The sequence below is a fragment of the Zosterops lateralis genome, assembly GCF_965231275.1.
Source record: "Zosterops lateralis genome assembly, chromosome: 3".
Taxonomy (NCBI): Eukaryota; Metazoa; Chordata; class Aves; order Passeriformes; family Zosteropidae; genus Zosterops; species Zosterops lateralis.
The window spans coordinates 78,590,948-78,618,760 of record NC_139764.1 but is presented as its reverse complement, the minus strand read 5'-3'; the positions used below and the strand labels follow the sequence as shown (position 1 = coordinate 78,618,760).

The window sequence follows — 27,813 nt, the reverse complement described above, 5'->3', positions numbered from 1 at the left end:
GGATGTGAAAAGGAGGGGAGGAAGCACAACTCCCGATTTTGCTAGCATGCAGCTCATGCCATTAAGGATTGCCCTGTGGTGAGATGGACAGTGCACAGCGCAGTCACCAGGGCAATAACAATATACCACACAGCTGTTCTAATTCATGTATGGGAGAATGGGGACAGCTGAGCATAGCCATCACAGAAGAAAGTACAGGTTCATTCACTTTCCAGCCATATGAGGAAACAAACAAACAAAATGAGTCCAGATTCCATTCCGTGGACTTCGGGTACCCAGGAAACTGGGGCATGACATCATCCAGAAGAAAGGAGACAGCAGCCCGTTGAGCTGCTGTAATGCGGTAAGAAACCACCACTTCTCTGCACAGTGGGGGAGCTCGTGTTCTTAAGGGAAAAAGTGACCTGTCGGTCACCACTTACAATGTGTGATTGTCCAAGAAGTTCCAAGGAAGTGTATGGAAGTGACAGCACTACGACTTTGAAACACTTCTATCTCCAGATAATTTCGTTGTTTAATAGTGGAAGACGTGGACTTGCACTGTAAGTGCATGAATTAAAGAGCAGGTGAGACCCCCAGTCAGTCTGATTTACCCAAGAGATGGTCACCCCATGCTGCACCTCTAACGAGCTGTTTGTTTCAGGCATTGGCAGATTTTCCCCTCACCGTGCATTTGCCAAACCACAACTAAGAGCTTTTCATTTAGCCACGGAAGGAAAAACTTGAAAGCAATTCATGAATCTACACTAAAACCACTAGAGCTATAATTAAATCAACTCTTAAAGTAGTGTAGCCCTTTTTATGGCTGAAATAGCAGTCTTTATTTTAAACATCATTGGAGAAAGGGGAGGAGAGAGGGAAACATTTCCATGAGAAGGCTTGGAAACTCTTTTCAGCGTACTAAACATTCACCAAGGCTTCCTGTGAGCACTGGAGTTTGTCCTTTCTGCTGGCTGGATTTTCATCCCGTCTGACCTCCAGCAGCCGGCCGAAAGCCCTTCTCCATCCCGCCAGCGGGTGAAGGACACCGGTGGCACGGCGGGGACTGGGCCGGGCACAGGACACTGTCTGGAGCCCGGAGAGCCCCGAGGGCGGGCGGAGAGCAGGAGAGCGGCGAGGGGCGGCCAGGAGCCAGCCCGCAGCCCGGGGCGGCCCCGAGCCCCGCTGGCACACGCCCAGCAGACGGAGCACCTGCGCCCGTGGCCGGCGGCGGCCGGGTCGGGCCGGGGCTGCCCGGGGCGGCGCGGGGTTCCCGGAGCCTCGCCCGCTCCTCTCCCCGCCCCGCCGCTCCCCGGCCCTCCTGCCCTGCCCTGCGCGGAGCGGCGCGCACCCGCGGGATGGCGGGGCTGTGCCTGTGGCTGTGCCTGTGCCTGTGCCTGTGCTCGGCGGCGGCGGAGCTGCGGCTGACCCTGCTGCACACCAACGACGTGCACGGGCGGGTGGAGGCGCAGGGCGAGGGCCCGCGGCGCTGCGCGGCCGGGGAGCCGGGATGCTTCGGCGGCGTGGCGCGGAGAGCGGCGCGGGTGGCGGCGGAGCGGGCCGCGCACACAAACGTGCTGCTGCTGGACGCCGGGGACCAGTACCAGGGCACCGTGTGGTTCTCCCGCTTCAAGGGCCGGGAGGCGGCCCACTTCATGAACCTCCTGCGCTACGATGCCATGGTAAGGCGGGCCGGGCACGGCGGGGGGCGCCGCGGTGTCCTCCCCTCCTTTTCTCCCCCTCTTGGGTGCTCGGTCTGTTCCTGCCTTCCCTCGCCCGCTGCAGGGTTTCGCATTGCCGCCTCCTGCAGTGCGTAAAGTTGCATCAGAAAAGGCAGCAGGTAGCGCTAAAATCGTGGCCAGAGGCAGCTGCGAGGCAGGCGAGAAGGGAAGTGGTGATGTGCTGGGTGATGGGCTCCCGGCCGACCTGAGTCCTGAGCGGGCAGCCCACGGGAGAGAGGCAGCACAAACCGGGAGATGATGGCAAGGCTGCAGAGGGATGCAATGGAACTGTCCTTGGCAGGCGCAGGCGCTGGGGGCGGGTGAGGGACCGGCCGGGCCCTGTTGGAGAGGGGTTGGCAAGCCATGGAAAAAGCCGGGCCAAGAGTCCGGTCTGTGACAGAGGAGTTAACTCTGCCCGAGGCTCCCATCCTGACCCGCCTCGGCCCTGCGGGAGGGGAGGACGGCACACGGTGGCAGCGCTGTTTCACAGGGTGGAGGTGTTTAGTTTTCATCAATCCCGCCCTGGCTGTGTCCAGTCTCCTCAGAGCCGTGGGCATGGCAGGGTACGTGTATAAGGGGCTGTGTGCAAACAGCCCAGAGACCACAACAGCGCCGTGCTGAGGAAGGTCCCTGAGGCTGTGCTAGTCGTACACCTTTACTCTGTCTCTTTTGGTCGTGCAAGTGCTGAGAGGAAGGTAGAATTTGTGGCTGAGATTGGAGGATGTCACTCCGTGTCCTTAAATCTTTCATCTCAGGGCAGTGACTTATTTTGCTTGTGTACAACACCGGAAAGGAGAGAGATTAAAAGTCATGTTTGGGCATGACTGCTGTTGTGAGAGTGACTGGATATTTATTTCATCCCTGCTGTCAGCTTGAGGGGGAAATCTTCTGAGCATATCACATTCTCTGTCTTTATCTTTTTTGCTTTCTCTTGAAAGGACTGGGCTCCCCTTTCCAGGTAAAAACGTCTTCACCTGTGTATTCCCTCTGCCTCAGGACAGCTGTGGAAGGGAAAGTCATGCCCCAGTGTGCTTCCTTAGGCTAAACACCAGACAGACCAGCAGTGAGGGATACTGCTCCCTGTTCTCATGCCCTGGTGAACGGTTTTCTAATTGTGAAACTAACATTAACAGGATCTTTCTCCCAATGGTGATGGAGAGGAGTGTGTGCATTCAGGACTCATCCTCACTGAGAGCTGGGGAGGGCCTTGAGATTCTGCACTGCAGAAATAGCTTGAGGTGGTTTGGTTTTTTTTACCTTTCTTAATAAAGCTTTCTGCTGTCTGTCGTTTTTCAGCCTTGTGCTTGCTGGTATAACTGGTTCATGGGCAGCCTGCGAGCCTGTACAGTTCCTGATTGCATCACAAGAAGAAATTTTTTCAGGCAATGTTGAAGTACTGTTCAGTTTTAGAAACAAGTTATGTAGGAAGCATCTTTTTGGAGATACCATGAGAATAAGTTTTAAAAATAAACCCACCCCGTAGCAGATATCTAATCTGGAGGCTTGTGCCAGATGTGAATGCTTTAGGCGAGGTAGTCAGCCACTTGTTTTCTGTAGAGGTGATGCTTATTTTAATTTGAATAGAAGGTGACAGGGAAGATGCTAAACGTTCTGTAGCCTCTCAGTCTTTCTCTGCTACCAAAGAGCCTGAGGAACAGATGCCGAGTGTCAGGTAGTGCTGCAGCATCTGCTGCTATTCGTCTGTCTGGGGCCGTGGTGGGGGGGCCGTGCAGTGGGGACGGTGGTGGTGGGAGCACAGGGAGCAAGGAGAGAGCAGCACTGAAAAGAGTGAACCAGTGTTTCTTTAAGCAAAATTTTGAGAAGTCACATACCTGATAGAAGGGGTGGGGATTACTGAAATGTTTAGAAGTGAACTACAGCACTAGGATTACAAACAGGATGAAGGAGAGAGCATGAGTCATTGAAGTTGTTACAGGATGCGGGCAGGAGCCATCGGAGGATTTAGGACAGCCTGGAAACATTAGAGGTTTTCTCCACAAATGGGAGAAATTTCCTTTTTTAAGTTTACTTTTTTTTTCATTTATACCTATTATCACCTCCAGTCTGTTTTCTCCTGCTTGATTGCCTTCCAAAAATTTTCATGGCACTAGCCTTTTTTTTTGTGTAATTAAGACTAAAAACCAATTTAAATACCTCAAAGGAGAGGTATTTAATTGGAGAGGTGATGGAAGTCTTCTAGATCTACTTTTAAGTTGCATCCTTCTGTTAATTTGTATCCTGATTTTTGAAATATTTTTAGACATGCTCCTTGTGTAAAAGAGGATTATATAATCACATGCTGTGTGCCTGAATATTTCTGTTTATTCCCCCATGTGACTTACACTTACACTGGCCAACAGGTTCAGATTTGGTGGAGGGAGAGTGCACAGGTACAGAGTCCCAGGAGCTCTGGGTGCAAGGGCAGTTAGGTGGAGTATAGAAACCCAAAATGCTCTACATCTTCCTCCGCAGAGAAGGAGTAGCAACAAAAATCAAACTGTATTATTAGCCACCAGTGATTTCTCTTACCAGTTTTGTAGCCATCCACACCATGGGAAAGCTTTTGATTAAAGCTAGTGTCCTAATGGGCATGAAATAATCCAAGTGCAAGACACAGAGCCAAGAGAAACAATCTTTCCTAACTGGTTGGTTGGGTCAGGGCTTTGGGCTTTTTTTCCCTCAACAAGCTGATGGCAGTTATACCAATTCAATTTCTTAATTCATTTGCAACGTCTATTGTTGGGGTTTAATTGCATATGAAGGAGGAACAGAAGACATGTGCACTAGCCAAAAGGAAAGAGCTTTTTACCATTCTGATATACTCTACCAGTCCATAGATATCTTTTTAGAACATCCAGACAGCATCAAGATGAGTGTCCCTTTTTTTCTCTCTCTCTTTATTAGTATTCTTTTTTTGCAGCAAATTAGATTGCAATTAGAATACAGTTAGAAATGGAACACAGTTGGAGTGCATTGTGTCTTCCCAAGTCAGGATGTTTTTAAATATACTTCTTGGTTCTTTTGGAAAAGTGCTGCAGCAGCACACAAACAATTTGGCTCCTTCCCAGGGCTGTGAGTTGTGTTCTCACCAGTGTCAGCAGAAGCAGCTGATTTCCAATGCAAGTTATTGCTGATATACTGAAATTTCCACAGAGCCGTTGACTATCTGCCTGTAGGGATAAAAGGAGTCAGGGATCTTTGTCTGTCCCAAAAGAAAGACACTGCCAATCAATCGATTGAAATACCAAGCCCCCAGACCTGTGGTGGCTTCAAGGTCCTTCTTGGTTTGAAACCTGATCAAGGTTAATACACCCATTTGGAGAATAAAAGTTGGGGCAAACACAGCTGGGTGTGTGGGTTGTTTAAGTAGAACAGAAGGGTACCTAAGCCTTCTGAGATGATGAATGCAGCTTTCCCACTTAATCTCAGAATGAAATTAAGAGCACACTTTTGCCTGGAAGAGTTGGCCTCTTGACTTTGATACCTCTTATGTGCTTTGCTCCAGCTGCAACCTGAAACTTGATATGAATTTATTATGTACCAGGTTACACAACTATTGTGTTTCTGTGGAAACATCTTCCCCTTCCCTAACACCTAAACATGCTACAAAGTCCTTACGTGCACTGTGCTCCTGTCAAGTGCCATCTGGGGAGGTTCTGCTGGCTTATCACCAAACTTGCAGGCACAGGCATGTGGCAACTTAGACGAAGCATGAAAAAGGGGCGGGTAGGAGAAATTTCCTTCTAGCTAAGTCCTTTTTTTGTCTGCTTAACCAGCCTGGAAAAACCAAACGTTCTCATCTGCCTGGTATTACTTTGCTAATAAATGGACTGGAGTGCTCATTTTGTGTGGCAGTCTTGATGCTCCACTGTGTTAAGTGCACACCCAGCTGTGTGCACACACACCCACTGTGGATTGGCTCTGGGGATCCTCCCTAACTGATAAATATTAGATTTTCCATAGGCAAGTAATGATATTGACGGTGGATAGAAAATGATATTTTCTTGTTGCATGTTAAAGCACAGAGGAATCTTTACTAAGTGCAACATAAGTATGTTTTAAAAAATGTAGTCCAAGCACAAAACTCTTAAAATGCACTTTTTATTTGAAGAAAATGCTAAATATCAATGACAATATTTGTTATCTTCAGAATTTAAACAACATATTTTCCATTCACAAAATATATTTTTTTTTCCTTTATGGTTATTGTTAATCCTCTTTTTTAGAGCTACAGGATGTAAAATGAGTGGATTTTGATCTGGTACACAGTCACAAGCAGATAAGTTTTGGATTTTGATTTTTACATCTGTACTCATGTAAGAGAGTCAGAAAAACAAAAACCTACACCTAAAAAGAAAAATAACCCAACCACTTCTGTGTTCATGAAAAACGGGAATGTGTTGGTTTAGACAAGTTAGGGTTTTCTTTCATAGAACATAGACTTTGTTTTCTCAAACATACTATGTATGCAAGTTAAGAGACTGAATGTTTACACTGAATATTTGAGGTAGGGTCTCATATTTTCTTCTTGTTTTTGCAGGCTTTGGGTAACCATGAGTTTGATGAAGGCGTGAGTGGATTATTGGATCCTCTTCTTAAAAATGCAAATTTTACAGTCCTGAGTGCAAATATTAAAGGGAAAACCCTATTAGCAAACGAAATGATGAAATATGTTCATCCCTTTAAAATAGTTCATTTTGACTCAGAAGCAGTTGGAATTGTTGGCTACACTACGAAGGAAACTTCTTTTCTTTCACAGCCAGGTATGTTTTCTTTAGTATGTAAGTTTATGTCCTTTGTTACTGTTTTGTTATTTGCCTACTTTTTAAAATCCAAAGATGAATGTTTTCAGCTGAAAAGTGGGAAGTCTGTTGTTTTATCGGTATCTACTTTGCCTGATTTTTAACCTTAAAAAGGCTTGCTAACATTAAAACCCTCTTGCATACAGATCAGTACCATATCTAAGAATACCAGAAAGTCAGTGAGATTACAGGAGAGCTCAGGGGCCATTGGGATTTTTATTCTTGCTTGGGTTTTTAACATTATATTCCATGATTTTTTTTTTTTATTTATCCATTTAAATGAAAGTTAAAACATAAATACAAGTTGTCTCTAGCTTGAAGTGTGGCATTTATCTGTGTGTTGAAATTTTGTTCTTGGATGCCTCCATACCAAAAAACAAGGAGAGGTTCATACTTGTTTTTGAAGCAAAAGTTGCCTAAGATGTTTTTAGCCTCTCAAAATATTTGCAGAAATTAGACTGCAGAAGGAACAGCCATTCAGCTTTTACCACAATTGCTTCATTCATGAGTAAAATTAGAATTGATGAGGAAAAAAAGCTTCTCATTTTCTGACTATTTTTTCCAGCATTTCAGGGGGTTTGGTTTGATGAGGGTTTTGTTTGGGTTTGGTTTTTTTAGTAAAATAAAATGGTCTACTGGAATGAGAAACACATTTAAATCAGCTGTAGGAGATATGAGTCACTGCCCACTCAGAGTTCAGCCTACATGTAACAAAAACAGTTTCTTCCCTGAGTTTTGCAATTAGAGATGCTCTAAGAGCTGCTTTGAAACACTTTCACACATTGAAAAGGGACTTTATATTATTATTTCTCTTTCTATTCCTTAGTAATACAGAAATAGTGCATTGTTTTCCTGACAAAAGGAATGTTCAATACTTTGAGAACATATTAGAATACAAAATTATTCCTTCTGTGTCTTTTAATTCCAATGCTGTATGTTTCTGTCAAGAAATGGACATCTGAGCTCCAAATAGACTTATTGATCTCCTTTCTGTTTTTCAGTAATGTGGTTTTGGATTCCTGTCTTTTTTCTCCCCAGCAAAAAAGAAAATTAATCTGTATTTTGTGTAGGCAATAGAATTTTACCTGAGGGCATGAGGGTAGATATCATGGGACGTTGTGCTAAGTTTGAAGAATGACAGTCAATATTGCCCTCCATTAGGGATTAATGAAATCTGCTGCCACTTCTCTTCCTAACACCTGTGCTGGGGCAGTGAGGTCATCAAAGTAACCTTCTTGCAAATAAATACACTAGGTGAAAATCCAGATAGTGCTGGAATGATTCTATGAAGAATTTGAATACATTTCCAGTAACATCCATTTAGACATCATATTGAGTGCCTCAATATGCTAAGACATTGTAAGAGACCACAGCTAGATAAAAAAGCAGTGTCAAATTGGAAGTCTTGTTAGCTCTGTAGATGGAGCTGAAGCATCCCTAAAGAAGTATATCCCACAGTGTAACTGAGCAAAAAGGTGAGCAAATTCTAACAGCAACATTTATAGTGATCAGAGTTTTCACGGATTTGTGCTTTGCCTTCTCGGTGTGTGGAGGAACATTTAGAAACTTTGAAAATGTGAACTCAGGACACGTTAATATAACTCAGTGACTCTATATTGCCCATGATGTAGCAATCCTTCAGACTGGTAAAATCATGACAGATATGGGTCAGTGGCTGAGTAATTATCAACCTAGTTCTTTATATTCAATTATTAAGAGACCTTGTGAATTTTAAATTCAGCACCTTGCTTATCTCTACATGTTTCTTCCAGATGATTCCGTTTTCTCTGCCTCTGTATGCTTTGGCATGCTCTACACTCTTAGGGCATTCTCAAGGCAAACAGGAAGCTTGAGAATGCTGAAACGTGAATTCCTACATTACTGCCTTCTGTGGAAGTATTTTGTGAGTGTGATTTCTTCTATTGTTAAATCTCAATAACTTCCACCCAACTATGAAATTACAGCTCATACTTTTCATAGTCTGCTTAAAAAAGGTTATCAAAAGACTTGAACGGAGTTTAAAATCCTTGAATCTCAGTGTTTTCATTGGGAGAGACCAACTAATCTCTGCTGAAGGTACTGCTAATGTCACTATTTGGGAACCATAGGAATGGGGAACACATTTATAGATTACAGCCAGTTGGCAGTTTTTCTGGAGTCCTCTGTTTTGCTATATACAGCTATCTCAGCTGAGTGCCCAGCAGGTTTTTTCCATGTCCTGAAAGAGTTGCTTATAACTTGGCACATAGACACAGTTATCTGTGTGTTTACTTTGAACTGATAATCAAAAGACCATCTTTCTAGTGTTTGATGGTTCCACCCCACTTGCTTTAGTTCTGTAATGTTGTTTGGTCCAGTGTATTTTTGCATAAGGTGTAAACCCAAACCTACTTACTCTGTAACCCTACAGGCAGCAAAATATTTACTGAAACTATCAACTTGGCAGAGTTTTCTAAAATGGAATTTTAAATGGCATCTGTTCCACTTTATTCTGGCTATCTTGTATAATGTTTTTAACAGGCAGACAGTTCTTTTCCTTGTTCAGTTGTAGCAGTCTGGCTGTTTTTTCTGAAACTCCACCTCATCTAAAAAGAGAAGAAGATGCCATATCAACTTAATACCTTGAAAGAGAAGTGAAATATTGACATGAGAAATAAGTTAGTCATTTTGATTCAGATTGTTTTGAAAAATGCCCAGATGAGTGCTAAGCAGTACATTGCTTTTTACCTGGTTTTGTAGAGAATTGAACACTCTGTAATTGCTCTTATAGTCCCCCACTGCATAACTTTCAGACCTGCTGGCCTGTTTCATCTCAACTACATGAAATACTCAGATGGCTGAGATGCAAAGCTGTATGCAATGCCATGGCCAGGCCATGCAGAAGGGGTGAAAGAAGCCCCTGCAGCCTCAAGCAGAATTCCCTTTCTGAATTCCCTTCTGAAGGCGAGGCAAACGGGAGATCAGTGGGTGTGTGGATTGGCAGTGGGAGGACCCACCCAAGCTCTGGTGTCTGCCTGTCCTGACATAACAGTCCTGGGAGAGGGATGGGCTTACCTGCATGGGATAGGCCTTGTTTCTTCCCTCATTATGAAAGTGTGTTCTTTTGTTTTGAAACCTTTTCTCTACAACTATCTGAAAGAAGGGTGTAGCAAGGTGGGGAGCAGTATCCTTCTCCTAAGTAACAAGTGACAGGTCAAGAGGAAGTGCTCTCAAAGTTTTGCCAGATGAGGTTTACATTGGATTTTTTGGAAGAAATTATTGGAAAGAATTGTCAAGCACTGGAACAGGGTGCCCAGGGAATTGCTGGAGTCACCATTGCTGGAGGTGTAGATGTGGCACTTTGGGACACAGTTTAGTGGTGGGCTTGGCAGTGCTGGGTTAATGGCTGGACTCTATGATCTTAGAGGCATTTTCCAGCCTAAAGGATTCTATGATTCTGTGGGTTGAAGACTAGTGATAATGTGTCTCGAACATACGGTGCATTTGTAGGCTGCAATGGCATCAAGGGATAACAGAGCTGGTGCTGATGGGGAGAGTTTGGTTGTCAGGGACCATTTGGCAATTGGCCATGGGAGAAGTTAGCCCACAGGCACCTGCATGCTGGCACAGCTCGTCAGTGGCTCGTTCCTTCTCTTTGTTTCAAGAGCTCAGCTCTCTTTGCAGAACTGGTCCTCACAGCATTGGGGTGCAGCTGGTCCATGGTGGTGAGAGAGGCTGTGCTCAGGGATCAATTCTTGCACTTCCCTTTCTGCCAGCAGCTCTGCATCAGGCTCAGCTGCTGTCCAATGCAAGGATGTGCAAAGAGGGACTGAAGCCAGTGGCTTCCTTCAGCCTGGAGAAGAAGGCTAAGAGGGAACCAAGTGCAGTCTTCCACTGGTGTAAGGGAATTTATAAAGAAGACAGGGACAGACACTTCCCAGAGGGGAAGAGAAAGGACAAGAGACAATGGGCTCAAGCAGTAACAAAGGAAAGTGTGGTGGGACTTAAGGAACAAATTTGTCATGGTAAGCATGGTTAAGCCATTAGACAGGTCGCCCAGAGAGACTGGAATTTCAGCAAGCTCAGACTAGACCCCGAGCATCCTCATTTGGCTTTCAGTTCCTGTTTCGGGTGGGTTTTGGTCTACATGGCTCCTTCCAACCTCAATTAGCTTCTGACTCTTTGATTCTGAGAAGAGGTCCACAGGAAGAAAATGTGGGGATGCACTGCGCAATTCACTCTGCAATGTGCAGTACAGCGATTCCCTCTGGCACTAACAGAACTATTGAATGGGTGTGGTGCTGAGCCAACTTATGTAACCCTCTTTTATCTCTTCCATTGTAGCAGCTTCCCCCTCATTTCCTGAAACATTTTGCAGTGGATTGTGAATTTGTTTCACTCCTCCCTTTGTTATGAAAAAAATGTAAATCTTTTTACTTCAAAGGCATATTTCGAAGTAACTTGATCACAGAACTCTGCAGGAAGGAGAGGAATTAGGTAGAGGAGGAATTGGTAGAAAAGTCACTTGGTGGTCTTCATCAGAAAGTCTAAATTTACAGTTGGTTGAATCTGTCCCTAAACTCTATTCTTAAAACTTTGTTAGAGAAATTATCCTCTTGCATAGGAAGTCCTTTTGTGCAACCAAACCAGTGTGCCCAGGATAAAAACATCTGTTATTCTAGTGTTCATGCAACTGTTTGTTACATTAGAATAATTTCAGCAGGCACAGAAAACTTGCAGAAAGATTGTCGGTTTCCCAACATCCTTGTCCAGAAAAGGTTTCTCCTTTCCAGACTTTCTGTTCTCTATTCTGTCGTTTCAGGATGGTATCTCATATGTGTTGTGCTGTATTTGTATTACTGAGTGTGGCTCACATTAGCTGAGATAATTTGTATAAAAAGACAATTCAGAGTTTAATGGAGGACGTTGAAGAAGCTGCTGTTTAAAGCCTTGAGGAGGGGGAGTAAAGGAAAGAACAAGATGAGCATGCATGAGATTTAACTTGGGAGAAGATAGACAATCTCAAAGAAATACAGTTGGGGAAGAAAAAAGCCTTTGTAATAGAATACAAGTGTTTATGTGCAAACACTGGCACATTTAGTTTCCTTTCTCTAGTTAAATAGTAAAAGCCATTCAATTTTTGATCCTACTGTTGATGTCACTGAACTTTTTTATGGAGTTATAGCTTTTTTTTTTAGTCTAGGCAAGAACATACAGCTTGTTGCAGAAATGTTGTGTTAGTCTAAGCACACAGGTGTTCCTGAGAGACTGAAGAACATCGGCTCAGATCAAGACCTTGAACCAGCTAAGGATATTTGAAAGGCACTGCCATTCAAAGTACTTTTAATTATATAAACTAATATCTGACGTCAACCTCTTTATTTTTAACTAGCAATTAAGGTACTTTGTAAGTAAATTATTTTCTTTTTTAAGGTGATGATGTAACCTTTGAAGATGAAATCGAATCATTGCAACTGCAAGTGAATAAACTTACTGCTATGGGAGTGAACAAAATAATTGCACTAGGACATTCTGGTTTTACCGTGGACAAAAATATTGCCCAAAAAGTGAAAGGAGTGGATGTTGTGATTGGAGGACATACAAACACATTTCTCTATACAGGTACTTTACTTCTTACTAAAATGTTGCTTCTAAAGCTAAGCTGAAACTGTTTGTCTTTAAACTCAGAGAACTTTCACCAGTATAGTTTACTGCTGGCTGCACTCAGCCAGGGTCATAGCTGGTACATGTCCATGACTTCCATGGAAGAAACCAATTCAAAACAGCCTGTGCACACCAACTACAGCAACTCACTGAGAGGTTCCATAATGGTGTGGATGTTCAAGGTGACCTATATAAAGTGGGAAAGAGGAACAAAAGTAGTAATACTGGTAAATTACTGCTAAACATACTATAGTTCTTTCAAGCTCACACTTATAAAAGAGTAAATTAGTTGTCTACTTTTAAGCATGTATGTGACTTAACCAGAAAAATCAATCATAGAAGACTTCAAAACTGCTACTGGTGTTGATTTTCTTCTGTATTCATAGGTTGCCATTTAGCCTGCCATTAAAATACTTTTCCCAAGTTTCATCTGTTTATTTCAATCCCTCTTTTAATCTGACTTTATTCTTTTCTCTAGAGGCAGATGTCATTCCAGAGATAAACATTGCTCATCTGTTTTCTCCTGCAGTAATGCTACTTTAGGTAACACCTACCACCAGCAGCTTCCCCAATGCTGTTACCTTTCCCAGAGCATAAAGACACAAGTAAAAGAGAGGCTGTTTTCTTGTTCTGTTTGATTGAAATTTTTAAGTTCTTTAAATTTAGCAGAAACTTTAATAACTGATTGAATGGGAATATAATGGGAACTTTCTGTAATTTTCAGAAAAGTTTCCCATGTACCCTAGTCACAGGGATAACATTAAGTACCCTACCCTAGGAACCTGACCACTTAAAAGGTTTGCTTTGTCCATCATCCTCTCCTCTCTGTTTCTCATGCCTTTTTTTGTCTTATCTGGACTCACACCTTTTATCTCACTTGTTAAAAAGAAAGAATTGCATGCCACAGTTATACATTGAGCAGATCAGAATATCTCTTGAATTTGGCCTCAGGGAATAACTTTGATGACTAATCTGAAGGCACAAAGCACTCACATCAGAGCTCACAACACTTTGCTAGGGGTGCAGCAGAGAAGTAGCCAAACTGGAACAACAGGATGGACCAGCCCAATACCATGTGTCTAAGAGTGACCAAGGAGGATGATGAGGGGACTGGATGAGCCTGTGGAGACACTTTACTCAGATCTGCCCATGTTTCCCACCAGCTTGCACCTCAGGGACTCCCCAAGACAGAAATGGTGTCTTGATATTTACTGGCTCCATCTCTTGATTACCTTCAACTTCCACAACAGCCTATAGCAGGGCACTGGCCTGCATAACCCACAGGGACCTTGGTCTTATCTTGGGTGGCAGACTGCAATTTTATTGAATTATTTTTGAGATGGGAAAAACAAGGATGAATTCCCTATTCAAAGTGTGCGTTCATTGTGGATGTACACTGTGGAATCCATATTCTCTTGCATGATCTTTTGGCCAATACCTGTAGAGAGTTTGTGCCTCATAGTGGTAGCCACAGTAGTCAGAATACCTTTTTGGGTGTGATCCAAAGAGGCAGCATGTGTCACAATTTGGAATCATAATGTGAAGTGTTGCAGGAGCTGAGACACCTGAATTTATATCCTGTCTAGATCTGCTGGAGTTTGTAAGCACATCTCTAGTCATCCCAGAGGGTACCCTGCTGTCAGACTAGACTATGTCAAGCTGTTCTACCCCTCCCCATTCGAAGCTGTCCAAGATTCAAAAGGCCAGAGAGAGCACACTGCAGGAGACTCTGCATTTTTAACTCTTCAGGTTAAAAATCTCAGCTGGGAATGAGTTCTAGTCCCTTTTCCAAGGGCTCTACCGTTTTGATAAAACAAAACTGTCTTACCTTTTTTATTAATACTGGCAAGGTGAGAAAAATAAAAAAGAAGCAATGTCTGGGGTAGATACACCAATAATATCTATTTATTTAGTGAAAGTACACTTTTTGACAGAATGTAGTCTGAGCATATAGTTTTTATCCCAAGTACAGTGAAGCACATGCTCACCCATTCAGGAGCATCATGAGTGCCTTTGTGAACCATGCCCTGTTGAGTCAAAGCCATCAGTCAACATTCCCAGAGAAACAGCTGCATCTGTGGAGGTGATTTCACTGCAGAGTAAAACATCTGATTTGAAATGTCTTTGTGCATGTCTTGATGCATATATTAAGCTTATAAGCTCTATTTAAATCAAGAGGTATAGTCAATAACTGGCAGCAGAATCTGGGAGAATGTTTCAGCTCAGCCTAAGTGGAGATGTATGAGCTGTTCAGCCTGTTCTGTCTGTCATGGAGGTTTAGAGACACACTGTCCATGAAAACATCTGCACAGAGAAATCTTAGCACAAGAGTTTCATCTTGGACTGTCCAACCTGTCTCTGGTTTATCCACAGGTTATAAGGCAAATATTGTCCTGACTTGTTCAGGTGTTATTTGGTTTGTGGATCTGATTCAAACAGCAGTGGTAGTTTTGGGTTAGAGCAGTTTAATTCTTGGTTTTCATCAAAACTGATGTTCTGAAAATGCAGTGTGTTGGCTAAAACAGGATAAAAAATAGGAAAGTGTTATATGCTCTTCAGTCACCCAGTATGAGTTTGTGCATTTGCAATGAAACAGCATCTCACGCCTTGACTGAGCATGAATTCTAGTGCTGTGTTCTTTAGGATAAGATGCACTGACTAGTCTTTGCATTTCAGAAGGAGCCCATCTATCTTGCAAAGGAAAGATGTCATAGTGCTAATTAATCCTGCAAAGAAGTATCAGTATCAGAAAGTATTTAGTTAGAAAGAAAGAAATGAGTAAAATTCTGGATAAGCACTTAACTACACACAGTGGATATAAACTAAAATAATGCCTAGAAAGAATAACTTTATCTTTCTAATGCTCTGTTCATTTGACGACTAAAGAAGGAGAAGAAATAAAAACTGATTCCTTTGTCAGATCAGAAAACCCCAAAGTCACTTTTGTGTGCATAAATCCTTGAGAGTCCTCATTAGCTACAGGATTTCTTAAATTTTGCCCAAATAAATGGTTAAATGGCACTCCAGGAAATGAACTCTGTTGGCCTGGCTGAAAGTAGAAAAGCTAGTTCTGTGGTTGGCTTGGTTCAGTTTGCAGTTTGTTCTCCCTGAAGAAACAGGAGGGATTAGAGAGGAATATTACTTCTATGGGAGTTCTAGAAGGAATATTTATCATGCTGCTTATCCTAGGATTTAATGTTACATAAACAACTATAAATGGAAAGAAACAAGTTTCTTCTGTGAGCAGTGGAAGTGAAGAGGCTGTTCTCTGGATCCACATCCTCTGCATCCTGTGCCCCTGCCTTGCCAGCAGCTCACCAACACATGGCTGGGAAAAGGCACAGCCTTTGGGACAGCAGTAAAGGAGCAGGCTCTGAGGGAGCTCTGTCACACAGGCTCTTGGAGCTACCCAGCCTTGGTCTGACAGTGGGGCAGAAATAATGACAGGAATAACAGCAGAGAGAGATACTACTCAGATAATGTCGTCACTACTCAGATAGTGTTTTCACTACTCAGATAGCATCAAGGAGACACGGAGAAAGCTGGTACCCTTGAGGAAAGAGCTTTGCTGTGCAGTTCAAAATTTCTTTGCTATCTTCTGCCCCTGTCTGGTTTCTAAATTCTGTGGTAGCCTATGCCAATTGAGTTTGGTTGGTTTTTTTCTGCCAGTGTCTTGCCTTAATCTGTTTCCAAGTTCAACCTCTAGTCACCTTTCAGAATTTGCAGGTTGATAGTTTTAAATCCACGACCACACAGCTTTAATGCTAATAAAGTTTGGTTTTGCAGAGGGTTTGCAGTTTGTCTGAAATTTTGGAGGCTGTTTGGCATAGTGAAAAAAAACAGCTGGCTCTAGGTACAAATTCACAGGACAGTTTGTAGGTATTCTGTCTGCTTATTAACAGTAAAAATGCATTAGACTTTTTCAGATCAAGAGGTCTGATGTATGTTTTACTAAGATTCTTATTTTCTGTCTGATGCAGGATAATGTAATATGAAGGCTCAACAATAAACTTTTTATCCAATGGCTGGTATGTTTGCATTACTGAGGGGTTTAGATTGCAATAATTGGAATGAAAAGTTTCTTTGTTGCTGTTGTGATGTGATGCTATGGCAGAGTGTGCTGCCATAATTTAAAAAACACTGCTGTAGTTATTTCAGTTTGTGTCCTGAAAACAGCATTGTCTCATATGAGATAACTGAACAATCAAATATGTGCTTGTTGTCCAGCACAGTGTTAGCTGTTTCCGTCCTATCTGGGTTTTTTAAGGCTGAGAAACATTTGAAATGTCACTGTAGTAACTCCTTGAAGGTCATATGAGCTGAAGACTTGCTTTTCGTGCTTGTTCTTTGTAGGCACCCCACCCTCTACTGAACAGCCAGCTGGCCCATATCCATTCATGGTTGACTCAGATGATGGGAGGAAGGTGCCAGTGGTACAAGCTTACGCTTATGGAAAATATCTTGGTTACTTAAATGTTACATTTGACAAGAAAGGAAACGTAGTTGAAGCAGTTGGAAATCCCATTCTGCTGGACAGCAGTATTCCTGAAGGTATGTGGACTAGGAATTTGAGTTTGCCTGCAGTACTCTGTTACAACTGAAGGCTTGTCATGTTAAATACAATGTCTGAATAACAACTCAGCTTTCTTTCTGTGCTTGCTGTTCTCCTCTGTGCAGGGTTCAGCCTGTGTTACAGTTGAATATGCATGCATTCAGAGTGCATTCTTATCTATTTAAAATCCCTGAAAGTCCTTTTGTAAGAATTCAGGTGATACAATACCTTACCACTTGGTTGAACCTGTTTTAGCTAGTCCTGTAATTGTGATTTTAAAGATTAAGAGGACTAATTTACAGTTTTGCCAGAGGTTGTGTTCTTCAGGACAGAGTTTAGAGCAATATAGGAGAGTGGAAATGTTCCAGGAAAAACTTGAAGTACCCTGCCAACTACTCTGCCAACATGCAAATATAATATACAAACCCATGAGTATGCAGTGCTAACTGTGTGGTAACGTTTTAACTCTGAAACATTTAAAGAAGTGGGAGGAAGGGAGTCTCGCTGTCACTTTTTATTTATAACTCCATCTGAGCTCTGTTAACTGGTTTTTTGTCTGTTCTGTAATTACCCAGGGCTGGTTTTCTAACCTCTGTTTCTTCTCCAGTGTTTGTTGTATGAAGTTCTGAGCTTTTATCAGACTTTCTAAGTTCTACCTGAGTGTATTTGTAAAACAAGTCTTTCAAAAATTATTTCTTCATAGATTTACTGTGTTATTCGCAGTGACCTATTAATGTAGTGAGAGGATGTAATGAAACTTTACATTCTCCCTCTGATATCAGTAAAACTTAAAATTCAGATACATTGGTGGTATAATTTTATAAATGTTATTATTGCTAACAGGTGTGAGCAAATTGATTAAAACTAGTAGCTGATATAAAATAGTTGTAACATTTGTCTGTATATACAAGTATCATTGTTTTTTTCTGAAATAATGAAATTTTCACCTGAGAGACAGATGTGCATAGAGAATTAATTTCTATAAAGGGTTTATTCCTTGACATTGATATTTGAGCTATTTTTACTTTTAGCACAACATTAAAGGGAGGAAATTACAAACAGAAAACAAAATTGAATCGAAGACCAATCTCACTTGTATTTTAAAAATTCTCTCACCTGTCAAGGTAGGTACTAGAAATCCCATCAGTTCAGAGGAGGAAGCCTTGCTGTGGGCTTATTCCCTTGATTGTCCTGTCCTGCCTTCTCCCCTTACAGGCATTTTTTGAAGTGAATATAGTTGCCACGTTGCTTGAGAAGCTTTTAGGAAAAGTGCAACCTTTTAGAATCATGAATACCTTTTTCTTTCCCTAAGGTTTGTTTTCACTGAATTATCATTAATATGAGATATGTATGACACTTGTTTTACACTTTTATATTACATTACAGATGAGCACATTAAGGAAGAAGTGGGAAAATGGAGAGAAAACCTGGGGAATTATTCTGAAGAGATTGGAAAAACTAGTGTTTACCTGAATGGTACAAGCCAAGCATGCCGTTTCCAAGAATGTAACATGGGAAATTTGCTTTGTGATGCTATGGTAAGATGTTTTCACCACTACAGGTGGCAATTACATCAAAGGGTTACTCCAGAGCTATCCAGATCCTAATTATCAGCATATAGGCTGTGTGCTTGCTTTTCAACAGTGCAACATCCAGTGTGTCCCTAGAAAGACCTGGCAGAAGCGAGGCTATAAGGAATGTTGCTGTAGGGAGTAAGTTTATTCTTTGTGCATAGCCTCGTAGAGAGAATAGCTTTTTTACAGCTGGCTTTGAGGGTGCACTTCTAAGGGTTGTGGCAGTCTGATCTAGGAGCCCAGCAAGGAGGAGAGCTCAGCTCCTCTGCCCCTCTCCTGCTGCTGGCCCCTGCTCACAGCACTCACCCTCTGTCCTCTCATTACTCACTGGGCTTTGCTGTTGCTTCAGTGCACTGGCACAGAAAACAAATCTGGGTAACTTTCTGTCAAGCTACTGACAAGAATTGTCTCCCTGAAGAGCATAAAAGGTGCCAGCTGGAGCAAGGAGGGGGTGGGAAAAACCATACACCCAGCTGGGCACAGAACACCCCAGCCCAGAAGGAGCCACCAGCCCCTGCTGTGTTCTGACAGGCACTACTGGGCTTTAACAGTCACATAACTCCAGAAAAGTCTTTTTACAAGACGTTACTTCCAGTTTTTAAACTTCCTGAGTTTGACTTTTTACTGCCCTGCAGCAGCATCATTTCATTTAAGTGTTTCAGGGAAAACATTCACTAATGTGACTGTTTCCAGAAAGTCAACTTTCTCATAATGGGAAAGTTAAAGGACAACTAATAGTCATGGGTTTTCATGGGGTTATGTGCCCAAAGCTATTTATTAGTCCATGGTATTGCTCTTATTATAGTCCTTAAAATAATTCTCTAGTTCATGGGCTAATTTCAAAATCAGATGAATGTCTGGGAATTCTGCATACAGTTCTAGAATTGCAGTATCTTGATTTTTTTTTTTTTCTGCTTGACTTTTTAATATCTTTATTTGCAAAAATGTGAACAAATGCTTTGGCACTTTTCAAGCTTAAAGAAAGTAACCCTGTAACCTTTCAGAAGTCTGTAGATTTTCTTGCTGTACATTTTTTCTTAGGGGGCTCAAATTCTATTTTAGTTCAATCAATGTCTCTAGACAATCACCTGCAGTCATCAGTAGATACACAGATTTCTCTTCACATTGCCTTACCAGTTCTGTATTTGCTTTCCTGTCTCCTGACATGTGATCAGAGGAATAAAGGTGAAAAATAGACCTGCCTGTTCCACAAGCTTTAATATTTAGAGTTGTCCCAAGAAATGGAGAGATCAAGAATTGCAGAAGACTGATTGTTTGTGCTGGATCAAAACAGAGGTCCATTTAATTCAGTGATGTATCTCAGCCAGTAGCCCAAAATCTCAGAATAAAGGTTGACAGGCCTAGATGGCATTTTACAAAAGACTTTAAAGGGACTCAGATGTGAAAATACTGTGAAATTGATAACAGCTCTGTGTGAGCTCCTCTTTTAAGCTGCCTCAGCTCAGGGCTGGAAGTTGCAATCCTTTGATTATGAGTTACAAACCTAAGCAAGACTCTGGCCTCAGGGCATAACTTTGATGACTAAGCTGGAGGCACAAAGCATTTACACAGCTGCAAGTCAGAGGTCACAAACACTTCACATTAGGGGTGCAGCAGAGAAGTGACCCACCTGGAACAGATGGCAGGATCATTCATCCCAAAGTTTTGTCTCCAAGAATGACAGAGTGGAGATGGTAGGGGACGAGCACACCCCTGGACAAGCCTGTGGAGTTGCTGTACTCAGATCTGCCCAGGTCCTCCATCAGCTTGTAACTCAGGCATTCCCAAGGCAGAAGTGGTCTCTTGACGTTTACTGGCTCAACTGGAACATGTGGGGAGGGCAAGAAACAACAACAGAGAGACAGGGGGGATTAGGTCCAGCAGAGCAGCTCCACCACTCTTTGCCTGCCTCCAGCCTTCGCAGCAGCTGGTGGCAAGGCCTTCCATCATAGACCTGCACATCCTGCAGAGAGCTTGGACTTATCAGTGTGTAGCCTGCTGCTGCAGGAGGTCTGCATAACTGCCTGCATAACTGCTGGAGGTCAAGTGGTCCTTGCTCTTGAGCACTTGCCCCCCCTCCACCATTATACCACTCATGATCTTATAGCCTTCTTGAATATTTCCTTCCATTATCTCTTAACCAGGTCAGACAGTCTAAGTCTACATCATCATTCTACATTCAGAAGTTTTGCATGTCCTTGACCATCCTCGTCACCCTTCTCTGAATCTTTTTAAGGTTTTTATCATTCTTGAAATGAGGAAAGACATGAATTCCTACCCAGCCTCCACATGCCCTTCTTCATTTTATAGGCTTCTGTCACATGCTCCGTGTGCTTCCCTCTGTGAGACTGAAGAGTTATGACCATAGTCATTTCTGTATGGAAACCAATCCATCCTTTCTGTTATCCTAGGTCATTTCAGCCTTTCCCCATTCCACTCAATTATTTCTGAGGATTAACACTGGAAGCTTATCATCCTTATGCAACTGAGTAAATATCTGGTCTCCATTTTATTTACTATTAAGGATGTCACAAGCAAATATCCTGTCCTTGCATTTTGTCAGAGCCTCACCACTGAACTGCTGGTGGCACATTGCTGTGCAGAGTAGACTTTCTTATCTAGTTAGTATGCTTGTTTCCTGTTCTACATCTTTCTAGTTACCCAAGACTATTCCAAATATTAAAAACTAACCACAGAAAGCTGAAAAAACTTAATTCCCTGCAAAATGATTAATTTATGCTTTCCCTAAGAGATTTTAATGAACAACAGTATTTAAGGTCCTCTTCACTTCTCAGTTCCTCAAATATGCTTAAATCATTTGTCTTTATCACAGTCATTGAAATAAAAAAATCACTTTTCCTTTGTTCAGGTTCAGCTGGCCTGCCTTGGCCCATGCCATAGACACACAGACTAGGTTAGAGCCCAAGAGTTCATTACAGTAAAAGGCAAATACTTTTCATGTTAAGAATTTTAAAAAGTGAAATAGTTGCTTGGGTTTTTTAATAACTAAGTATTATACAATGGGTATGATGCAAAAAAAGATAGTTTCTGTCTCTTTTGAGTCTCAGATTGTACTTGGTGTAAATTTCCAGAGCCTATAATAAGTGAAGATAAAATCTGATTAAACATTTTTGTTTGGTAGCTTTATGAGAATGTCGGGCGCCCGAATAAAAAGACATGGAACCACGTTTCAGTGTGCATCCTGAATGGAGGTGGGATACGGTCACCCATTGATGAGCAGAGCACTAATGGTATGTAAAATTACCAGTTGAAGGACAACTTTATCAGAAAGAAGGAATCAAGTTATGCCAGCCTGAACCCTGTGTTAGGTACGGGCTTGTTTTGATGGGGTTTGCACAGTGTTTAGAAGTGATTTCAAACTTTTGCAAATGGTTGTCCACCATTTGAGCACAACTGCACTCAGGCTGACATTAACAGAAGTCTCTAGCATTGTTTGTACACAATGCTTTTTATAATTTCCCTCTCTCCTTGCTGCCTTGGAACAAAGAAAGGTCTCCTGCTGTACAGGGTCATCTGGTATGGTCGCTGTGAGCCTTCTGTAGTCTGCTGTAGAGTAAGTAAATTCTGGATTTTTCTGAATGCTAAGGTTTTAGTTTTTATTTTCCTGATACCTTATAAATGCAATCTGAAAACAAACAGCCTTCTCAGTTTAGCTAATTCTTTCTGTAGGACTATGTGAGTAAACCTTAATCAACTGAAAAAAGCACCTGACGTAGTATGAATAGCTGTGTTTCTTCATCTTAGGTTGCTAGTTTGTCATGTCTTTTAGTAGCTCTGTTCTAATAGCAATACATGCAGTTACATCAAACTCTGATTTATAGGTTTTGATACCTGCTGGACAAAAAAAGATGCAGGTTCTTTGGGACAATACATGTGATTCTCACCCCTACCAGCCCTCATTTTCTTAAACTGTATTTACCATGTTCCTTGTCAAAAACTTGATGTTAAACGATCCTGAAGTAATTCTGTAAACAACAGCAAAAAGAAACAAAACCCTGTAACAACAACAACAACAAAAAAAACCCAAAACAAACAAAAAAAACACCGCCAAAAAAAAAAAAAACCCAAGAAGTGAACAAAGTCTCTTTCCCCCAGGTAGCATTACTATGGAAGATTTGCTGTCTGTTTTGCCATTTGGAGGTCGTTTTGATATGGTGACATTAAAAGGTTCCACACTGAAAGAAGCTTTTGAGCACAGTGTGAGGAGATACGGAAAAGGAAGTGGAGAGCTGCTGCAGGTTGGAGGTATATTTTCTTCTTTTCTCTTCTCAGTTTTCCAAAACAGCCATCCCTCCTGTTGACTTGATTACGTCTGGAAGCCTTTTTTTAAGAATAGAATGTCAAGCTGGCCATACACCCTCGCCCTGTGCCTCACACATGCCAGCCAGCAGATGCTGTTTATCCTGTGTATGTTTAACTGAGCCACTGCAGCACACAGGCCATCACTGTTCCCTTCAGCAGAGACAGTGTTCCCAAGCTTCCTGAACCCATAATGGCATCAGTTTAACACTGCAATTAACTAGAGGAAAATATAATTTAGTATAGCTCTAACACAGAAATAGCTACGACAAACTCATTTTTAGTTCTTACCTGGCAGCCCATCTGAAACGCCAAACTGGATAGCTGTGCTGAATTTCAATTTATCAAAATAATTTTGTGCAATTCTCTAATGATTGGTGACAGTTCTAGTTTGTCCAGATGGGCTGTGGAATTGCTCCAGTGAATTTCTAAATATTTTATGGATGAAGAGTTAGTATCAAAAATCTACTCACATCTTTAATTGCAGCTGCCAATATGTTTATCCAGTTGTGTATTAGGCAACAGTCATGTTTATTCCTGGTGTCTCTATGATTTAGTGCAGATTTTATTGTTTAGTTAGAAGAACTAAACTTCAAGGGCAGGGGCTGATGTATTCCCTTCCTCCACGCCTCTCATCCCACATACCCTGACACCGTGATCCCTCACATGCCACAGACACAACCCGTGTCTCACACTTTCACCAGTAAGTTCCCACGTTTTTAGGTACCTCTAAGGTAAAACAGGAACAAGCTCTGCTTGCTGCCTCTTCACAGAAAAAGAAGAAAACCAGTAGCTCTGGAAAAGGTTCAAAATGGAAGACTCAGAGCAGGAAGAGCGCCAGGGTTGGAAGAGCCTCAGTGCTTTGAATGACCTTTAGTGGCTTCCTCATCTGCAGAATCTTGGCAGTGCTGTTCTGGGGGCTTGGCTTTTCCCTGGCCTTGATCAAGGAAGGCTCACAATGAGAAATGTTGCTTCTCCTACAGTGAGGAGACACTGCAGTTTACAGCCCTGGTCTGGCTTTCTTTTTTCAGGACAGTGCCTATTATCCAGAATAGCTACCAAGTTAGGCTGGCTGGCAGGCCTTAAAAAAGTTATTTCAGCCAACGGGCCAGGGAAATGAGAAAGCATGGGACTACAGAAATAAGGGAAGGTATTTTTGTCTTGCAGTGTTCCAATCCCATGACTAGTAATTTCCTTTTGTGGAGTAGTGATGAGAACAGACAAGTAAATGAGGTGGGACAGTGGTTCAGCAATTCTTATTTCTCCTGAATGTTCTTGCATAGAAGTTGAGTAAGTGTCCAAAGAACACAGGGCATTAACTGGTGTAATTTGGAATGGTACAACTCTTGGTCACAGAAAGTAATGCAAAGAACCAGCTGAAGATGAGGGAGAATGCTGCTCCTGGCCCTGTGTGCTCAACATGCACTGCACTAAGTGGCATTCCAATGTGTATTTTTGTAGGCATCCACGTGGTCTATGATCTCTCCAGAGCCCCAGGAAGCAGAGTTGTTAGCTTAGAAGTGCTTTGCACAGCCTGCCGAGTCCCAGCCTATGTCCCACTCCAGATGGATGAAATATACAATGTGACTCTGCCATCCTATATGTTATTTGGAGGAGATGGCTACAGTATGCTGAAAGACAAAAACCTGGGATACAGTAAAGGTAAGGGAATACAGTCCAGGTAAGTATGGGCACTAGCAGAGTAGCAGACAAACAATTCCCCAAAATTAAAAGATCTATCTATAGTACAAATCTCAAATTTTTTGCTATTGCTTAATGATTAAATTTACTTCTCCTCTGACAGCTCTGGATTGCTAGATTTGGTTGTTGGCAACAACTTCATTCTTTTTCAGTTAAAGCCACAAAGGTTTCAAAGAGAAACATCTTTATCAATTCAGCAGTACTCAGAGAGAAGTTCTGAGATTATGGTAAACCAGAAAAGCAGCAAAGTACACAGAGAGTACATCTTACACTGCCTTCCACTTGTACTCATTACTGAACACTGCATCAAAAAGAAAGGTGCTATTTTCAATAGACCTTAAATTTACATTGTATAGAAGTATTTGGAAAGACAGAATCATCACCTCCACTATGAAACAACATGCAGCTGAGGCAAATAGGGTGAGGTGAAAGATGCCAGCCTACTGTAATGGAATTAGCCTGCCCAGCCAAAACCAGGGATACCCGGGAGCTCTGCAGGCAGGGCGAGGCAGGGTGCCACAGACACCAGAGAGGTGGAAAAGAGGTGTTTTATAATGCTGGCTTAAGGTCCTCTAAAGCTGCATGCAAAGTGTTATAAATGGTACAATTGACATTGTCCATATTTTAGGATGAAGAGAAACTTGAAAAAAAATTGAGATTAAAATCCATTATTCCTGAAAACACAAAAGGGGTGTAGTGCTGTATTTAAAAAAAAAAAATCTATCTTGTAGGAGCCTATCTACATTTTTGCAGAACTTCAGTTTTTTATGTTCTGCTTGTGCATAGTGAAAGCATTCTTTCACCTCAAAAATTTTCCTTTTGGGCCTTTGTTACAGGCTAATTTTTTGTTTCTACAGGTGTTTAAAATTGATTCTCACAGGTAGGCCTAGTGTTTTACATCAAGTTCAGCGAAATTCAATTTAAAACATCAGCTTTCCCGTGAGAAAAATCATTAGCAATAGTGACAAGGAATAACCTGTAAGGTTCTGGTAAAGTTTGTCAGTACAACAGAAGCCTAAAACTGTAATTATTGTTAAGATGAAGGGTTACACTTTAGGATTGTAATAGCTTGGATCAGAATGGGCTCATTCCATGGTTGGCAGCAGTGACTGAAAAGGGTCTCCCCACTGTAGAAAATCCACGTAAACACCTTGTGTGCACACAAGTAGTACCCAGACTAGAAACTTCCCCTAAAAAAAGTAAATTTGAAAAAGCATAAGTGATAGCTTTGCCAGGTCTACAGCCCTATACCCCAAACAGGTGGGAGACTATCTCAAACTACCTGACTGGAAAATACCATTGTAACAAATTCAAAACAAAACAAGCCAGACAAAACAAAAAGAATGTTTGTTTGTAAAATACAAGTTGCTACCAAAAATTCTGGCTACAAACCACCACAGGTGATGTGTGCTGATTCAGAATGGCAAACCATAGAAAACAATTTGATTCTTGAGCAAAAACTGGTATTTAGGCAAGTCCTTACATTTTGGTTAAGAGCTTGGCAGATGCAGAGAACACTTGTTTGTTTGTTTCTTTAGGTAAACCTGACATTGAAGTTGTTTCCCACTACCTCCAGAGAATGAAGATAGTTTACCCAGCAGTTGAAGGTCGAATAAAATTTTCTTCTGGAAGTCTTATCAAAGCAAGTCTGACCCTGATCTCTGTATTGTTCACTGTGACATGCTTGCACACTTGATTTTTTTGTTTGGAGGAATACAGGAGGAGAGATGATACTGACGAAGCTGTGAGACCTGTTCTCTTCTGTTACACCCTACAATGAATGAGCAGTGAGCGGCCCCCTGCATTGTCCTTTAGCCTGGTGGTACCACTGGAGCAGTGTGTGCAGGGCAAGGGGGCAGAATCCATGACTTCTCGTGGTCAGAATCAGCAGGTATGGGAAATTGAGGTCTCAAAAGCAAAGTTCCAGTGAATACTTACTGCTCAATCATACAACAGTGACAAACTGAAATGGGCAAAACAAATTGTCAAATTCTTTTAGCTGCTTTAGACAGTGAGTTAAGAACCTGATTCCAGATGTAAACAAGCTTCTAAAAATGGATGTATTATACATGTATATTCCTTTCTTTGATATCTACTCAGGGTTAAGGTATTCAATCTAATATCTCTACTTTGCTTCTAGTCATATTTATCATATCTACATGAATGCTTGAAAGAGCTGGATTAAACTTGGTGCCATTAAAATCATGAAGTCTATTTAATATACAATTTTAAAAAGTTGTTTTTCTTTTGAAAAAGAAATATTACACTTATATTTTCCATTAATGAAAGATGCAATGAAAGCTTGACTTGATTTTGATCCATTCTAACAAATTGAGTATTCTTTACTCTTAAATATGACCAGTTTGGGGACTGTATCTAGACTGAGAGCACAATCTGTGACTGCATTTTATATAAATATGCTCAATTTTATACCTCTTCCAAAGAACAGGACTGCTGCCTGTTATTCTGTATTAGCAACATTCCAAGAAAATGTCAGAAAACAGGCATCGACTCCTGCAGCACTTCTGGCATCCTTTGGAAATAGTCAGGTAATGGGGCTTTTTACAACATAACCTGGCTTTATGATAACTGTGATTATACATCTTCGATGGGAAGGCTGTGTTTAAAAATACAGTTGTAAAAGACAGGCTAATGAGTATGAAATCAGATTAAATGCTAAATGTACATTGCTGATGCTTTATCAAGAAATTATTGCATATAAATTAGGGCAAAAAAAATCATTATTTTTCTAAGATTACTGGCAATTTTGTCATCAACATGTTTGAGTTAATGCCATTTTAAACTGATTGTAAATGTTTTGAATAAACCTACTATGTTTTCCTGGAAAGCTCACTACACTTTTTCAACATAGAAGCTCTTCCGTTTACTGCACCTGTAGACTTCAAGGAGAAGGTGCATTAAGATAAACATTGAGTATGTTGAAATTTAAAGACCCCATTCATTTCCCCATCCCTTCAAGTGCTGTGCCTGAAAGGCTCAGGACTTCACAGCTGCATTAGGTAAGGGATGGTAGAACAGGGAGACAAACAACGACTGACCTTGGCACATTGCAAGTTCTGCCCTGGCATTGACGGTTTGTCACTATTACTCCCTAAGTTGTTAATTTACAGACTGGTCTTCCCCCCATCAACACCAAACCAGTAACAGAGAGGGCACTCTCGGACAGAGCTGTACCTGCATGCTGATTTTGAGAGTTGCCACAACTGCTCTGGCAGAGCCAGAAAGAAGAGATATAACACTTTTACCGTCCTTTGACAGACAGAAGGGTACAGACAAATTATATTGAGAAAGAACACCAACGCTGTATTACATTGGATTGTTTGTAAAAAAGGAGAAAATGGGTGTTTGAAAAGAAAAACTGGGGAATGCCTATTAAAGTATCTCTGTATTGTTCTGCAAGTCAAACTTGTTAAAAATCCACGCATAGAAGTCTTTTTCAAAATCTCTTTTATAAAGGCTGGGCCAACAAATTAAGATTTACAGAGAAAAATCTTCCACAC

General features: G+C 41.7%; 1 protein-coding gene across 1 annotated transcript; it reads left to right on the top strand.

Annotated features, from left to right (window-relative positions):
• Positions 1 to 1,337: 1,337 nt before the first annotated feature.
• Positions 1,338 to 26,079, top strand: NT5E (5'-nucleotidase ecto; the record flags this gene model as incomplete). Its single annotated transcript, XM_083856621.1, has 9 exons — positions 1,338 to 1,661; positions 6,241 to 6,463; positions 11,915 to 12,103; positions 16,499 to 16,696; positions 18,084 to 18,235; positions 21,414 to 21,522; positions 22,388 to 22,537; positions 24,053 to 24,253; positions 25,831 to 26,079. 9 exons carry the CDS (start codon positions 1,338 to 1,340, stop codon positions 25,986 to 25,988), a joined length of 1,704 nt encoding a protein of 567 aa, XP_083712747.1. The 3' UTR covers positions 25,989 to 26,079.
• Positions 26,080 to 27,813: the final 1,734 nt, after the last annotated feature.